At 41.0% G+C, this 19,049-nt stretch overlaps 1 protein-coding gene across 2 annotated transcripts in view; it reads right to left on the reverse strand.

Annotated features, from left to right (window-relative positions):
- cntln (centlein, centrosomal protein) overlaps window positions 1-19,049 on the reverse strand; it is a 337,725-nt gene that overhangs the window by 99,367 nt on the left and 219,309 nt on the right. For both annotated transcript variants that reach the window (XM_080188296.1, XM_080188295.1), the window contains exon 19: window positions 15,727-15,950. In XM_080188296.1, the coding sequence (XP_080044422.1) occupies window positions 15,727-15,950 (224 nt within the window). The remainder of the gene's footprint in view (window positions 1-15,726; window positions 15,951-19,049) is intronic.

The following is a 19,049-nucleotide window of genomic DNA, read 5'->3' on the forward strand; positions in this document are numbered from 1 at the left end:
CTGGTCAATGGTAACTTGCAGGATGCTGATAGTGCAGAATTCAACAATGATAATGCCATTGACTGTCAAGAGGCAATGTTTAGATTCTCTCTTGTTAGAGATGGTCATTGCCTGGCACTTGTGTGGCACAAATGTTACTTGCCACTTGTCAGCCCAAGCCTGTATATTGTTTAGGTCTTGCTGCATTTGGACATGGACTGCTTCAGTATCTGAGGAATTGCAAATGGTGCTGAACATTGTGCAGTAATCAGCAAACATCCCCACTTCTGACCTTATGATGGAAGGAAGGTCATTGATGAAGCAGCTGAAGTTGCTGGGAGGTTTGTATGCTCTCCTCAATGTCTAGACCTCACCTCTGTGTGTTCCTGATGAAGTCCCTCAGTGTGACAGCAGAGTTTATAAATAAATATTTTAGTTCAAATGAAACCACAAGAAGCAGAATTGTAGGACTAACTAATTGCCTGGGCACAGTGAGGCAGTTAAAGGCAGGACTGAAGTAATGGCTGCAGCTTCCAGACTGTGGAATCGTCCGTATAAACAGGATTAGGGGTTCATCAACTACAAGATGGTTCACTTGAATGCTGAACCTGGATTACAACACTGCTGGACCGTAGCATAAATGACCACACAAAAAAAAAAATTCTGAAAGCAATAGTTGCAGAGTATCAGCGACAAAAAGACATTTCCTTCACAATGCTACAAACCAAACTCGGTGCATTTCTCTTTGAATAATTGAAGAGAATTCTAAATCAATAAACACGTTGAAATACAATTTACTGTGGTGCTTGCAGCCAGTATCTCTGGGTTTTGCTGTTACAAACACAGATTTTGCATTCTTAAATTTATACCTTGAACCGGGAGTACTAATCAATTATTGTCACTAATTATAAATTGCACACAAATAGCATAAAATGCTGGAGTTGTTGAGATGAAATGCCAGGGATATAAATACTAGAGAATGCATCTACTCTCTTCTATGGGCAAACCCTATGACTAAAGATTTTTTTCAACAAATAAGACACGGAGTACATAGGAAGAATAAATATTTACCATTGAAAAGTCTTTTCTTGCGTTTACCTCCTCATCATAAGTAGTTTCTAAAGACTACGTCTTCCAGTCCCCAAACACCATTTTTTGCCAGTTTGTTCTGCCAAGGTAAAAGTTGTTCGCTGAGCTTTCTTTCCCTGTTTCTCTGCTCTTATTCTGACTGATGCAAGCACTACTTTAATAATTGTCCTTCTATGAAATTTAATTATGTTACTAGCAGCATTTGTATATGGTTTTGTAAGGAAACATATTTTATAGTGCACTTCCCTTAAGCACAGATAGCTATGTATGTCAATAGCTGGGACATGATACAAATTTCCCCACAGTAATGCTTTGCAATAAACACTACTTAAGTCTCTGTCAAGTTAATGATGCAAGTATGTGTGTGGAAACATAGATTAAAACTAAGCACCACCATATGCTACTCTGTATTGATAAAACTCAAGACCATAGCACACATTGCCTTGATTGATGATACACTGACTGCCACTGTCTAATCAGAAGAAAAAGGCATCCCTGTTGCCAAATCACTTGAATGGACAGTAGATAAGACTTTGGGATCAGATGGTCACATCTAATTCCACCAGGATTCTCCTTTCCGATACTGGTTTTCGCTCAGTTTACCTCCATAACATGATCCAAGTGACATTTCACAAATTCCTGGATAAATGTTGCTACACTTGGCCCAGCAGAGAGACAAGCTGTGTCACGCACAAATCAATATGAACACTGTGTTGTTTCATCAACCTAAAAAACAGGCAGAAACCACAGCCCTAGAGAGTCTGGCATGCATAAGCTGGATAATGCCGAGACGTTTGTCTGCTGCAAACAGTCATTAGGTTGAAGTATCAGACAAGACCTGGGCTTAACTCTAACTGAATTTAAAGAAAAAAATTCATAATGTTACTATTAGCTATTTTTATAAGGTGAAAAGCTCTTTTCACTCAGCTGAATCTTGACTTCATGTTAAAGCAATATTGGTGACAACATACTACAGGTGATGGAACAATTTTCTAATCTATTGAAACTAGCAAATAGAAGGGAAGGAAGGGTAATTGGAGATTCTCCCACTGCACCTCCATAGTTTCAGCAAGAAATCTTTTTACGATTGTAAGTGTGCTTTCCATTGATGTTATGGTGGCAAAGCTCCAAGAAAATACACCCCAAGTGCCTAACTGAATAACACGCTTCCTTATAATGACACTGCAGCAGTCACATAATGGGCATTTTTACATGTCTATGCCAGAAATATTTGCAATAGGCATTCACTAATAGCAATGGGGACTCTGCAAACACTCTGCATGTTGATTATGTCTCTGGGAATTTACAATTTCAACCAAAAAAATAAGTGGAGTGATTTAACAAAGGAAACGAACATGGGAAAAACAGGTAAGAGAGTAAAGTGCAGTATCACATTCTCATGGTTCACAAAATATTTATAAAGCACTTTTGTTCAGCTCTTCACTTCATTGCATCTAAACCTATCAATGATGTTTCTGTCTGACAGCTCTTATTTACCCATCCATTTTTCTTTACGTGATAATGTTTTTCATAGTGATCCGAGTACCCCAATAGTGCTGTGGTCAAATTTAAACAGTGTAACTAATAAACTTGCGAGAGATTATCTCGTAGAAAGGATATTTATGGTGTGAATATTGACCAGATTGCAGGTTAGGATAAGCAGCAGGCTGACCTTCCCAAACATTCTCACAAGTCCTCATGGATTCAATGGGCTGAATAGCCTCCTTCTGTGCTGCAATGATTCCATAAGTATGTTTTGACCAAACATGAAAAGTCTTTAAAGGCAGCTAAACACAGAATCCAAAAATGATCATCCCAAGGTCCTTTGCAAAGACACTGAGATAAAGCAGGTAGTAGGAGACCAAAAGCTTCTTCACAGTGGTGAGATTTAATGAGAGTCTTAATATAGTGAAGGGGTGTGTGTGTGTGTGTGTGTGTGTGTGTGTGTGTGTGTGTGTGTGTGTGGGCAGGGGGGGGGGGGGGGGGCGGGGGGGGGGGAGAGGAGGTGGTGGTGGTGATGGTGATGCTTGCAGTATTTATGGCACCGAGATAGCTGATGGCACTATTGTCAATAGTGAGAAAAAGGAAGGTGGAATCCAGAAAGGCTGAAATTAGGTAAGATTCAACAGTCGAATGCATAATATTTAAATTATTGATTTTAGAAATGACTGCCATCTCAAAGTAAACATTTGCACATATACAAATTAGACAACACAGAAAACATTTGCTTTGGTACCAGACCAAGTTACGCCCTTACATTCTGATAGCAGAATAATCCAGTGATTGGCAGCAATACACAACTCTACACAATTTCCTCTTTGAAGAATGATACAAAGGATTTAAAATTATTTTTCACTGCAAATATATTGATACAATAGTGCAGATATATAAACACCATTGTAAAGTGAAACATTATTGCCTTACTAAAAAAAGCAGAAAATATACCTCTTTTTCTCTCACTAAAAGAGAAAATGCTGGAAAATCTCAGCAGGTCTGGCAGCATCTGAATGGAGAGGAAATAGCTGACATTTTGAGTCCGGATGGCCCTTGAAATGTCAGTTCTTTTCTCTCCTTACAGATGCTGCCAGACCCGCTGAGATTTTCCAGCATTTTCTCTCTTTGGTTTTAGATTCCAGCATCTGCAGTAATTTGCTTTTACCCATTTTCTCTCACTTACTTAAGTGCCTCTATTATTAATATTACTAGAATAAAAAGTTTTTAACAATCAATAAAACCAGCCTGCTTATCTAGGTTTGAGAAGGTTGGCTTATGAGGAGAGACTCAGTAGACTGGGGCTATACTCGCTGGAATTCAGAATGATGTAGAATCTTATAGAAACATATAAGATTATGAAGGGAATAGATAAGAACCAGGGAGGTTGTTTCCACTGACAGGTGAGACTAGAACTAGGGGACATAGCCTCGAAATAAAAGAGAGCAGAGTTAGGACTGAGGAGGAATTTCTTCACCCAAAGGGTTGTGAATCTGGAATTCTCCGCCCAGTGAAGCGGTTGAGGCTACCTCATTGAATGTTCTTAAGGCAAAGACAGATTTTTGAACAGTAAAGGAATTAAGGGTTATGGTGAGCGGGCGAGTAATTGGAGCTGAGTCCACGAAAAAATCAGCCTTGATCTTATTGAATGGCAGAGCAGACTCGAGGGTCCAATGGCCTACTCCTGCTCTGAGGTCTTATGTTAGTCTAGATTCCTTAAAATTGCTCCATTTTCTATATTAGGATGCACCACTATTAGTTTGTGCACATCTCCATGAGTACCTTTCTAAGTTTATTGAACAAAGTCAGAAATAACTTGGGTTGAAAGGCAAAATTTAAAGTTATTGAGGTGATGATTTAGTGTCCATAACATGTAATGTTCCCATCCTATCAATTCAAAATTATGAAAAGCTGTATATCAATCTTTAAGATGTTCCTCCCATGGCAGTTTGTTAATTGCACTGTTTTTGCTGCTAAATTTAATACACAAGAAAATATTTCAAGTTCAATCTCTAATCTGCACCAAGATGGCTAATCTCTAAATGGATTGAAGGACAGTGGCCGCAAGGTTCCTGGTTACATATAGGAGCTTTCAGCGTTCCTGATCATTGCTCAGTGACCAGTCCTAGAAAGTGCATGTGGCTGGAAATACAGTGAGGTCAGCATTCGGTTTCACTTTAACTCACACCTGCACCCCCTCCATCCCCCATTTCCAAAAAGAAATTGAACTGTCTGTGAAAACACACCTCCTAGGGCCACATGTGATCAATGGACACTCGGACAACGGAAATAGAAGAATGCTGGTGCCACGGAACTATATGAGTTATCATTCTCAGGAGGGAAAGAAATAGGTCAGAACTTTGTTTTAAAAGGAAAGTGTGATGAAATGTTTGAATTATCTTGACAGCTAATCTCAGTCATTAGGAGGGGTGGAACTTCACAGCAGTCAAAGCTTCATAAAGTAAGTTTCATGAGAATTGCTGACTTCAGTATTGAAATGTGACTGCCCTCCAGATCTTGAGTAGACTATCAAAAGATGAACCTATCTCACCACCAGTGCAGCACAATAAAACTCCGTACACCGACCAAATCCAATTCAAAATGGTGATGCGAAATCAGGTAATTAACAAAAGGAGGCAGCTTACAAATATCCCAATCCTCAGCTATTGTGGAGCACAAAAGATTAGTGCAAAGAACAAGGCTGAATTATTTTCATGCTTTATTAGTCATAGATGCTAAACGAATGATTATACTTCACCTCTTGGCAAGGTTCCCAACAGCAAAGTTGCCAATACCCAGCCTATTAGAGAGTGGTGCCACTGGGATAGTAATCGAGAGACCCAGGGTCATGCTCTGAGACGCAGATTTGAGAACCACAGCAGATGAAGAAACTTGAATTTAATAAATATCTAGAATTAAAAGTGTAATGGTGACCATGTCAACCCATTTGGTTCACTTTTGTCCATTAGGGAAGATAATCTGTCATTCTTACCTGGTCTGGACTACAAGTGCCTCAAGATCTACAGCAATGTAGTTGACTCTTATATATCCACTGAAATAGCCTAGCAGACAACTCACTTCAAGGGCAATTAGGGATTGGCAATAAATTCTGGCCCAGCTTGCACTGTCCACATCCACTGAACAAATCAAAAAGAATTTGGTTCACTCTATGTGATATGAAAGGTACAACTGATGAAAACAAATATTACGGGTCCTATTAACAGCCAGCTGTAATGCTCGAAGTCCATATATCATCAATTGGTCTTTCGCTCAAGCTGTTCCACTGTAACTGTGATAACTGCATGTGTCAAGAATCTGTGCAACGGAATCCGATTCAAAAATAGCAGGACAAATCAAATGGATACCATATTATCATTCAAACCTAATTGCCAAACTAAATTCAAAAATGTCATTATTAAGTGACAACTATTCCCAATAACCTGCTTACTCGCTGACACTCAGTCCAGGTTCCTCTGGAACTACTTGGTGCCGAACCTTGTCACTGACATGATACAGATATTGATACCAGAGCTGAATGCCTGAGGAGAGATGGAAATAACTTCCTTCAACATTAAGGTGGCATCCCACCTACTATTGCATCAAGGAACCCATTACAACTGAAGTCAATGGGAAAAATCTCCAATAGCAGGAACCATAGAAAAGAAGATACCTACAACGGTCAGAGGCAAGAACCTTGCTTCAGGAGTTCATCAGGGCAATGTCCAATATCCAATCATCTTTAGCTGAATCATCAAAGACCTTCCCATGTCACAAGGTCAAGACAGGGGTTATTTGCTGTTGATTCTATAGTGCTCAACTCCATTCATAATTCTTCTGATAATGAAGCAGCCCACTCTTGGACAGAAAGATGGAGTGGCAGATAACATTCACACGCTCTAAGACAACGGCCATCTCTAACAAGGTAGATGAGCCAACTATCCCAAACCTTCATTGCTGAGTTCCCAATCATCACATCATGAAAGTCACTATTGAGTGAAATCTTGACTAACTACATCAACACTGAAATGCAACAAGACAGAAATTAGATTCTCCTCCAATATTCAATTAAAGAATTTAATGGCATATTCACCACTCACTGGATTGATTCAGTTTCAACTATATTGAAAAAGCTTGACACTTTCCAGGGCAAAGCAGTCCACTTGATCACTAATGTTCAATAGAACCATAGAATCCTACAGTGCAGAAAGAGACCAATTGGCCCATTGAGTCTGCACCGACTCTCAGAAAGAACATCTTAGCCAGGCTCACCCTCCCGTACTAACCCCATAACCCCACTCATTTACCATGGCTAATCCATCTAACCTACACATCACTGGACACTAAAGGGCAACTTGACATGGCCAATCCACTTAACCTGGACTGTGGAAAGAATGCCAAGCAGACACAGACAGAATATGCAAATTCCACTCTCACCCAAGGCTGGAATCGAACCTGGGTTCCTGGCGCTGTGAGGCAGCAGTGCTAACCACTGTGCCACCATGCCACCCATTTTCAGTAAAGCGTATTAGTGTTACGTCCATTCAATATGTCCTGAAGTACAATTGTAGATTTTGCTTCCAGAATTGGATTGTACGAGACAGCATTAAAAGCTGTATAACACTGAGATAAACCACAGGTAGTGACAGGTCTGTCAGTGTTAGGAGTAACTTGAGGTGACAGAGTGTCACACTGCACAACATTAAAATGGATTAAGTGAAATTTTAAATAGGTCTAGTAATTACAGAATTTATAGGTGACAATTTTTTTAAGCAAATTTTATAAGTTATTGGTCATTCGGAGAGGATAGAATAATCATCTCTCTCTTCGAGAAAGTCTGGTAAACATCTGGAAAAGGGCATGCTATTAATAAAATGGCAGAATTAGTCTTTATGATTTACTTGGGGAACTACATACGTGTAACACCATAAAACACGGTTTTTATTAGTGGAGAATTATTAAAACAAAAAAAAACTAGATCTTTTTGCTGTTGACCAAAGAATTAACCGCAATTCAAAATTAATAAACACACATGCAAGACTCCTCAGCTAAGTTAATGCCTCTTGCTTTGCATCGTGCAAGATTTTAATTGGTGATTTTTGGACTTTTGCTATAAAACTGTGCACGAAACTCCCTTGTATTTCTTCATATTATTGCTACCCTGAGAGCTTTAAAACAAGTGAGCCGTGGTTGGATAGCTGAACAAAGGCTGTATGGCCCTGATTTTAAACTAGCTTATGGGGACTCCAAACAGCAGTAACTACCGCTGCGAGCAAACAGTAACCTTAAAAGAATAGATTTCAAAACCATCAAAATCTCTCTTTCACAGGATTCTCCTTGCAGCTCGGCTATAAAGCTGAGAGAATTTTAAATCCATTTAGTCACGCAAGGTGACAACCATACTCCAGGAATTAGTCACAATATTTATTTGTGGGCCATAAAAGACTCAAAGGCACTCAAGTTTATCCTTTGAAATGTAATTTTGTGTTACTTTAAGTTTTGATGATCTTTAGGTCTGAACACACGCAGCCCAACCAGGATGTTGTTCCTCTAGAATACCTTCAGAAAGAGCAGGTTATAGATTTTTCATGAGGTGCACAGAAACAAAGCCATAGCTCCACATTAGAGGTATTTAAGCAGCGTTGGGGTATGACAAGTTTGATTTGTTGAATTTCCAGTTAAAAACCTCCAAGCTAAAGTGGACCATAAATCCAAAGAGATCACCCACAATTCAAAACAGAAATAACTGCAGGCTTTAAGCTACATGTTGAGTATCGATGTCACAGCCTTTCTTGTGTTGTGTAGCTGTAATCATCTTGCAGGCCATCAGTCCATTACAGCAGACAGGATGTGATTTCTTTAATATTATTAAATCTGGCGCTGTATCCTGATCAGTGTCTGAGCATGATCCTTAAAATCTATTTGATAATTAATCTCCTTGTCAAGTAAAGATGGTTCCAAGATAGAGCAAGCAGTTGCGATAAGCTCTGTCCAATGGTTCTGACTCAAGGACTGCAGCACTTACACATCTCCAGAAGTGCTGCTAAAGGGTAGCTGAGGACTCACATCTCAGACTTAAACTGTGACTCAAACTGATCCCAACAAGAATTTGCTACCAAATTCCAAAGGTCAGCTAATATTACCATGCTCTTTCCCTTTAAGCAGACATTAAGGACTAAAAAATACAATTCTCCTGCATCCGCTAAAATTAATTTGCACATTTTCCATGGCCTACAGTTATTATTACTAAGCTATTAATCCAGGGACAAAGTTAACGTTCTGGAGACACCGATTTGAAACCTGCCATGGCAGATGGTGGAATTTGAATACAATAAAAAAGTTTGGAATTAAGGGTCTACTGATGACCAGGGGGCCATTGTCAATTGTCGGAAAAACCCATTTGGTTCACTAATCTTCTTTAGGAAAGGAAATCTGCCATCCTTACCTTGTCTGGCCTACATGTGTCTCCATGTCCACAGCAATTAACTGCCCCTGAAATGGAGGGTGAGAAGGGATGGGCAATAAATGCCAGTCCTAGCCACATTCCGTGAATGAATAATAAAAAAGTACTTTCCAGAGGGCTTCCTTCAGGACCTGTCACTTACATTTTAAAATTGACTGTGAAAACAATGCAAGAAAATGCAAAGTACTGCAGATGCTGGAAACCTGAAATAAAAACAGACAATGTTGGAAAAGTTCAGCTGTCTGGCAGCATCTATGGAGAGAGAAACAATTAATGTTTGAGTCTGGATGACTCCTCTCTGGAGAAGCAAACAGACTTGAATAATTAACTCTATTTCATTGTCCACTAGTGCTGCCAGATCTGCTGAGCTTTTCCAGCATTGTCAGTTTTTGTAATTGAAAAAGTTTACCATATTCAACTTTGTTTAAAGCTATGATAGCTCTGTGTTCTCCCAAGTTTATAGTTCAGTGCTAAAATACACATCCCTGAAAAAGATATTCTTCTCACACTCCCAGAATGAATTTCAATGAGTATGTGATGTGAGTGCTTATAGCTCCCACCTCTGGTGTTTGTCCCTAGGTAGACAACAGGGGTGTTTTTTAATTTATGTGTATATACAAAAGTGTGCTCAACAATATCAATGCTCACTGGACAAATTCATACATGAAAAATGAGCCATACAGGGGGTTTTCTTTTGAAGATAAAAGCTCTACTTGTATACAGAAAAGCCTGTTGTGGTCCACACGATATGAAAGCTAAGGATTTGATATGAATGGCTACTACAAAGGTAACAGATGGTTGGAATTATAGAATCCCTATGGTGCAGAACCAAGCCATTCAGCCCATCAAGCCTGCACTGACTCTCCAACAGAGCATCTTACCCAGACCCTATCCCTGTAACCCTGCATATTTACCCTGCTAATCCCATTAACCTAAACATATTGGGACATGAAGAGTAATTTAGCATGCCCAATCCACCTAGCCTGCATGTCTTTTGATTTGATTTATTATTGTCACCATGTATTAGCATACAGTGAAAAGTATTGTTTCTTGCAATACTTTTACAATACAATACTGATACAATACAAAAGTATTGTATCAGCCTAGGTTCATTAGGCTGATACCGGAGTTGAGGGGGTTGAACTATGAAGAGAGGCTGAATAGACTGGGCTTGTACTCGTTGGAGTTTAGAAGGATGAAGGGGGATCTTATTGAGATGATGATTGTAAGATGATGAAGGGGATGGATAGGGTAGAGGTGGAGAGGCTCTTCCCGCTCAGAAAGGACAGCAGGACTAGAGGGCACAGCCTCAAGATAAAGGGGGGGGCAGTTTAGAACGGAGTTGAGGAGGAACTTCTTCACTCAAAGGGTGGTGAATCTCTGGAATTCTCTGCCCGTTGAAGTGGTGGAGGCTACCTTGCTAAATATATTTAAGATGCGGGTAGATAGGTTTTTGGTAGGCAAGGGGATTAAGGGTTATGGGGAGAAAGTGGGCAAGTGGAACTGAGCCACTTCAGATCAGCCATGATCTTATTGAATGGCGGGGCAGGCTCAAGGGGCAAGATGGCCTACTCCTGCTCCTATTTCTTATGTTCTTGCACACTACACAAAGCATATCGTTCATTGAGAAGGAAAGGAGAGAGTGCAGAATATAGTGTTACAGTCATAGCTAGGGTGTAGAGAAAGATCAACTTAAGGTGAGGTAGGTCCATTCAAAAGTCTGACGGCAGCAGGGAAGAAGCTGTTCTTGGGTCAGTTGGTATGTGATCTCAGGCTTTTGTATCTTTTTCCTGATGGGAGAAGGTGGAAGAGAGAATGTCTGGGGTGTATGGGGTCCTTAATTATGCTGACTGCTTTGCCGAGAAAGGGGGAAATGTAGACAGAGTCAATGGATGGGAAACTGGAAGAGCCAGAGGAAACCATGCAGATATGGACAGAATATGCAAAGTCCATGTGGACGGTCACCAGAGGTCCCAAAGTGACCCGGGTCCTTGGCGCTGAGAGGCTAACCGCTGCGCTGCCCGTTAAATCTAATAAATCACAAATCACTGTGATCATTGCACTAAGTGAAGATTTTCCCACACATATTTATTTTTTAATGCTAAACAGTCTTGCTACATTAGTGAAGTGAGATTCAAAGTGATTTTCCAGAGTGGCCACAAGATGAAGCACAGCACTGGCTCAGATCATGCACTCTGGGATTTCTCCTGGAGCTGGCACCAACAGTAATTCTCACCTACTTTGACATAAATAGCTGGTTACTCAGGGGTCTGTTTTCAAAAAGTCTGTTCCAGATTTAAGGAAAGTGCACTCTTCACACTGTAGCCCATCTTGTTTCTCCTATTTCTCAGAATTCTGATCCAATGGAATTCATCTGTTTCAGGATCATTGTAACTCTTTTCAATTTTATGTTTAATTTCATCAATTGCAATACATCAGGGTTGTATAAAAGAAAGTCTTGGCATTTATGTGGCACGTGATCGTATATCTCAGATTTATGGTCATGTGGTTGAATTAGTTTGAAATTCAATGGCTGTTGTTATGTAGACAAGCCATAAAAAACTCTATTCACATTTGAAGTTCAACATTCATTCTTGTTTATTCCCTGTATTAAAATAAAACTGAACAAAACCCCACAAAATCTAAGCTTGGAATTCCCACATACAGTGGCACTGCCATTAGCGAGGAAAATAACTGGTTAGCCATGTGTTCAACCAGAATCAATAAAAACACATTCTTCCGTGGCCCCAATACTCCTAAAAGACTTGCATTCCAACCATTATTTTGTAAATTGAGTTTGTGTCTTTATATGCCCTGTTCGTTAACAGAATTCCCACTCACCTGATGAAGGAACAGCGCTTTGAAAGCTCGTGGCTTGTGCTACCAAATATACCTGTTGGACTTTAAGCTGGGGTTGTGAGACTTCTTACTGTCCCAACACTCCTCCCAGGGGAAACAGCAACTTACATGCAATTCTTTCCACCTACGTATTGTTCAAGAAGCACCCTCCTTTAAGTTAGGGGGACTCATTCCAAAGTGAATTACTGCTTTGCGGAAAACCTCCACTCAGTCTGATAGCATGATTCCTTCATCTGTCGTTTTATATCTCCAGCCCATTCCAACTCTGACCTTACTAGCGTTGAACTACCACACTGTTCCAATGAAGTTCACCATAAGTTTGAGTACCAGCACTTCATCTTTGCTTAAGACAGTTCACAGCCTTCTGAGTTCAACAAATTCAGATCAGTTTCATGATACTAAAAGAAACAGGAATAGGCCATTCGGCCCCTCAAGCCTGCTCTGCCATTCAATAAGATCATGGCTGATCCGACGACATTCCTCACATCCACCTTCTCACCCTTTCTCCGTAACCCTCGATTCCCTTACTGATCAAAAATCTATCTACCTCTGCCGTAAGTATACACAGGGACTCTACCCCCTTAACTCTCTGTGGCAAGGAGATCCAAAGGCTCTCAAACCTCAGAGAAGAAATTCCTCTTCACTTCAGTCTTAAACTGGCACTCCTTCATTGAACCTATGCCCTCTGGTGCTAGACTCTCCCATGAAGGAAAACATCCTGTCAGCACTTACCCTGTCAAGCCTCCTAAATTTCCTATATGTTTCAATGAGATCACCTCTCATTCTTCTAAATTCTAAAGTGTACAGTCCCAACCTGTTTAACCTTTCCTCATCAGACAATCCCTTCTCACTGGGAATCATGCTAGTGAACGTTCCCTGAACTACCAATGAAATAATACCTTTCTTTAATTAAAGGAACCAAACTGCTCACAGTACTCCAGATGTGGTCTCACCAATGCCTTATACAGTTGCAGCAAGATGTTCCTCCTCTCATATTGCAATTTCTTGGAAACAAGGGCTATGAGATTCTGATGCTGCACCTCATTCCTGTATTTTGTACACAGGTGACCCCAAGCCGCTTTGTGTTACAGCTTTCATTATCCCCTTTTTTTCTCTCTTTCCTTCCTCATTTACACCTTCTCTCGACACACCTTGGATGCGATCTTGTCACCCACGCTCCAGCTGCAACAAGTCAGAGAATCTGGCAGCCAGCCAAATCTCAGTTCACTGCAGCGGGATGGGGAAGCGGTAGGATTCTGGCCCTTGTTGTTTCTTTACTTGTTCTGTTACCAATACATTTTCTCTTGTGTCATCATCCCTTGTGAAAATTGTGAAGTTTAATTTAGACAAATGTGAGGTGATGCATTTTGGCAGATTGAACCAGGACAGGACTTACTTAGTTAATGGTAGGGCATTGGGGAGAGTTATAAAACAAAGAGATCTAGGGGTACATGTTCATAGCTCCTTGAAAGTGGAGTCATAAGTGGACAGAATGGTGAAGAAGGCATTCGGCATGCTTGGTTTCATCGGTCAGAACATTGAATACAGGAGTTGGGACATCTTGTTGGGGTTGTAGGAGACATTGGTACGGCCACACTTGGAATACTGTGTGCAATTCTGGTCACCCTATTATAGAAAGGATATTATTAAACTAGCAAAAGTGCAGAAAAGATTTACTAGGATGCTACCGGGACTTGACGGATTGAGTTATAAGGAAAGGCTGAATAGACTGGGACTTTTTTCTCTCAAGCATAGGAGGCTGAGGGGTGATCTTATAGAGATCTGTAAAATAATGAGGGACACAGACAAGGTAGATAATCAATATCTTTTCCCAAAGGTAGGGGAGTCTAAAACTAGAGGGCATAGATTTAAGGTGACAGGGGAGAGATACGAAAGTATCCAGAGGGGCAATTTTTTCACATAGAGGGTGGTAAGTGTCTGGAACAAGCTGCCAGAGGTAGTAGGAGAGGTGGGTACAATTTTATCTTTTAAAAAGCATTTAGATAGTTACATTAGTACGATGAGTATAGAGGGATATGGACCAAATGCGGGCAATTGGGATTAGTTTAGGGGTTTTAAAAAAAGATGGCATGGACAAGTTGAGCCAAAGGGCCTGTTTCCATGCTGTAAACCTCTATGGCTCTAAATGTATTACATAAGAACATAAGAAATGGGAGCAGGAGTAGGCCATCTAGCCCTTCGAGCCTGCTCCGCCATTCAATAAGATCATGGCTGATCTGTCGTGGCTCAGTTCCACATTCCCGTCCTCTCCCCATAACCCTTAATCCCCTCGCTTATCAAAAACCCATCAACCCGCGTCTTAAAAATATTTAGCGAGGTAGCCTCCACCACCTCAACGGGCAGAGAATTCCAGAGATTCACCACCCTTTGAGTGAAGAAGTTCCTCCTCAACGCCATTCTAAACCGCACCCCCTTTACCTTGAGGCTGTGCCCCCTAGTCCTACTGTCCTTTCTGAGCGGGAAGAGTCTCTCCACCTCTATCCTATCCATCCCATTCATCATCTTATATGTCTCAATGAGATCTCCCCTCATTCTTCTAAACTCTAACGAGTTCAAGCCTAGTTTATTCAGCCTCTCCTCATAATTCAACCCCCTCAACTCCGGTATCAGCCTAGTAAACCTCCTCTGCACTCCCTCCAAAGGCCAAAATATCCTTGCGTAAGTACGGCGACCAAAACTGCACACAGTACTCCAGCTGCGGCCTCACCAATGCCCTATACAGCTGCAGCAAGACCTCCCTACTTTTATATTCAATCCCCCTCGCTATGAAGGCCAGCATCCCATTCGCCTTCCTGACCACCTGCTGCACCTGCGGGCTGGGTTTTTGCGACTCATGCACAAGGACCCCGAGGTCCCTCTGCACCGTCGCCTGTTGCAGTTTTTTGCCACGTAAGTAATAGTCCTTCCTACCATTATTCCTACCAAAGTGGACCACCTCGCACTTGCCAACATTAAATTCCATTTGCCAGTTCCTGGCCCATTCACCCAGCCTATCTAGATCCTTCTGCAGACTCTCCACACCCTCCGTGCAATTTGCCGTTCCACCAATCTTGGTGTCATCAGCAAATTTCGACACCATACACTCGGTTCCCTCCTCCAGATCATCTATATAAATGGTAAATAGCTGAGGCCCCAGCACCGACCCCTGGGGCACTCCACTAGTCACCAACCGCCAATCCAAATAGCACCCATTAACCCCCACTCTCTGCCTCCTATTTGACAACCAATCCTCTATCCACGCTAACACCCTACCCCCAACTCCATGCCCCCTTACCTTCTGCAATAACCTCTTGTGAGGTACCTTGTCAAACGCCTTCTGAAAATCAAGAAAGACCACATCCACCGGCTCTCCTCTATCCACCGCCCTAGACACATCCTCATAGAACTCCAATAAACTTGTCAGACACGACTTCCCCTTAACGAAACCGTGCTGCATCTGCTCTATCAAGCAATTCCCCTCAAGATTACCTCCCACTCTATCAAAGTCCCTGTTTTTTGTTCTTTCTTTATCTCTCTCTTTCTGTGCTGGCAGTTGACGGTGTTGAGGGCTGACATGTCACACAGCAAAAAACACTGAGACTTTTCCAATGATTGAACAGGATCTAGTTTTAGTGCAGGCTGTATTAGTATTTCAATTTACATTATATACTGCACAATATATTACATGCCTTAAAGGTAATATTATTAATTTGCAGAAGCAGAGTAAATTATTATACAGTACCATGCTCCATTTGTGTAATACCATACAACATGCTGGACCAGCAACACTGTAATAGGTAAGTTCATACAGCTGGAAAAATGTAACCCACAACTGATTTGAAACATACCTGAATAGTCTGTCTGTTGACTTGGAGTTTCTGGTTAACCAAAGTCAATTGGGCTGTTAATTTCTGATTTTTCTGCTTCAGTTCATTGACAGCATTTAAGGCTACCTTCTTTCCATTCTGAGTCACAGCCATCTGTTGTTGCAATGATATTAGACGTTGTCGTAAGGCAATGATGGAAAGACTTTGCTTTGGTACAGCAAGTGTTCTCGTCTTCTGCTTCCTCACTATGGTTTAAAACAGAGAAAACAGCGTCTCTTGTTAATATTGAATACTTTCCCCCCACCCTGTTTTTGCAAGTGTTGACATTTATTAATTGAAAATTGCAAGACAGAACACCAATTATAATGAAACATAACTGTACAAAATATAATTAGATGACTGCAGAACCAAGCAAATACTTATAGGTGAAAGGATATAAAAAATTGAGAATGAAATCATTTGCAGTTATTAACACATAAAACATTTTGTTACTTTCAATACAGAAATGTTAAACAGTGTGCAGAAGAAAGTATTGCTAATTACTAGTAACAAAGATTAACAATAACAAATGTAAAATCCAGGACTCAGAACTTCAAACGAACTCTCTCTAAAGACACAATGACAAATTATCTTTCTCTAGCATTGACTCATCATTCTCCACAGTCAAAAAAGAATTTCGAGAAGCAATATGAAAAGGAATAAAACAAAGGCACGCTGAAGCAAAGTGAAAGCAGAGAAGAGTAAAAAAAATCAATAACTTCAAAGATTGAATGTATATTGTTTGGAGATAATAACTGCCCCTCCCTCTTTGTTTCAATTTGTATTTGGAAGGCACTTCTGATGTAAGAAAAAGGTCCCAAAGTTATTCCCAGAGGTATAACCAAAAAATGATCTGCTGCCCTGAGGAGGAAAGATTACAAAGAATGGAGTAAAGCCAGGTGAAAGAGGTGAGTTTTAAGGAGCAGAAGGATGTGGAGAGGCAGAAGGGCTTGGGGATAGGGTTGGGGTGAGTGTTCCAGAGTGGCACTGAGGTAGCTGAAGGCATAGCTTCCACTGGATGGGCAGCTGACACGAAGGTAGGGGGTGATGGGAATGCTATCAAAGAGGTTGAAGACAGAGGGAAATAGGCATCGCAAGATTAGAATTGTAGGGCTTTTGAAAGTTGTAGAGATGGAAAAGGGTAACTCTTTGCACGGATTTAAATGTAACGATAAAAACTTTGAAACTGAGATGCTGAGGAATTGGGAGTCAATGTGAGATTAGGTGTGATGGATATTCAAGAAGTGGAGATGCTGGCGTTGGACTGGGGTGGGCACAGTAAGAAGTCTCACAACACCAGGTTAAAGTCCAACAGGCATATACAGTAGCACAAATTCTCAGAGCATTCCTCCTTCTTCAGATGAGTGAAAAGTGAAGAGAACTCTTCACTCACCCGAAGAAGGAGGAGCACTCCAAAAGCTGGTGCTACTTTAACCTGGTGTTGTGAGACTTCTTACAATGGATAATCAATACATTTTCCAAATAGCATATGGACAGCAAAACTTCTGGTAAGCTGAAAGTTGTGAAGGATAGGAGAATGGTCAGGAAGGTCTTGAAGCATAAGAGGACAATGTTACATAGGAGCAAATAAGCTTTCTTTGATGGACAGCATAAAGGTGTGGAAAGCTCAAAACACAATCAAGCAGGGCACCACCAATAAGAGCAGCCCAGTTACAGCCTGATACTCTGGAAGGGAGGGCAAATGTAAAGTTCCTGGTGGACACAAGAGGAAATAAAGATGGAAAGAATAATTACTTATCTAATAGTGGAGAAGAAATCCTATAGCACAGAGACAATGGGATCTCAAAAAAAGTGATGGAGACATGGAGCTGGGTGCTGAGGTCAACACCATACTTTTGGGTGCTGTTGTAAAGGGGTAGGGTGGATGTATGCGAGAACATGAAAAACCCTTCTGGGAACTCTTCTCATGGCTTCTCTTCCCTGGTACAGGAATGCAAAATGAAGCCATGAGAAGACAAACCGTACACAAGAAACAACAGAAATCCAAACTGGCCAATTTCCACACCTTCAATCTGCTCTTGATCATCAGTAAAGTGATGGAAAAGGTTAACGACAGCTCTATTACTCAACAATAATCAGCTCACTGACACTCAGTTTGGGTTCCACAGGGTCACTCAGCTCCTGAACTCAATATAGCCTTGGGTGCTGTTGTGCAACAGTTTCTCCACATGAATAGATCTCGCGCGCAGGCATCTTTGTTCCTGAGCACATCTCCCTCGGCCTCTCAGTAATCAACAAATGGTGGCAGCAGCAGGATTACGTTGTCTAGAAGCTTCCAGTCATGATCTGACACAAAGGTAACAGTTACAAGATGGTCATTCAGCACTCGGATGTGTCAGGAATGCCTTTAGCTGTTGCAACTGTGACAGCTCTTTTTAGGATCCACTCTGCTCATTCCTTGTTGGGCACAGGCCTGGGAAAGGTGCCCTAAACATTGTCTGCCTGATCTCTCCTGATTGGATAACAGCATCCAGAAAGGTCACATTCTCCAGGATGCATAAATAATAATGCTGAGAACCAGGAACATTAGGATACTCATGCTCACACTCGCAGTGGACCCCCAGAGAACTCGGGCAATACGATACCAACGTTGCTGCCTGAGTGAAATCCAGAAAGCTGGAGAGGGAAAGCTGACAGAACTCTGAGGCAGCTAGACTTTCTTCCGGAAATGGAAATCAGAAGAAGAAGAGTTCATGGATTTGGATTTGTCATCACGTGTGAACAATTGGCAATAAATAATAGCTTAACCAGCGATGCCAACATCCCAGGTGCAAATATTAAAACAAAAGGTAAAATTAACTATAGATTTACTGGATTTGTGATACTGGAAGTTCCACTTGTGGTATCGAGCTCATCAAGAATAAGTTGGAAATTTTATCTACATTCATGGGAGAGATTTTAATTTAAATGATGACACTGAAACAAGGTCACATTCTGTTTACAAAAAGTTAACTATCAGAGACACACAAAGCAATCTAGAATGCTAGACTCATTAATTAAGTTTAAGTTTATTTATTAGTGTCAAAAGTAGGTTTACAATGAAGTGAAGTTATTGTAAAAATCCACATTAGGTGGAATACCAGATGAATTAACCAGAAAAGGTCTGTATTCTCACGTACCACATTAATTTTCAGACAATAGCACGTCACTTGTACACAATCAATGGTGCAGTTAGTTAACCCTTTAAGTGCAACAATTGCTTTCATTCAAAAGGGTACTTTGATAAACAGATGATGAGAGCTTCCACACCTAGTCAGGAGGATTTCTTATCCAGGCTAGCAACT

The sequence above is a fragment of the Carcharhinus amblyrhynchos genome, chromosome 5, assembly GCF_965287045.1.
Source record: "Carcharhinus amblyrhynchos chromosome 5, sCarAmb.v2.hapA, whole genome shotgun sequence".
NCBI classification, from domain to species: Eukaryota; Metazoa; Chordata; class Chondrichthyes; order Carcharhiniformes; family Carcharhinidae; genus Carcharhinus; species Carcharhinus amblyrhynchos.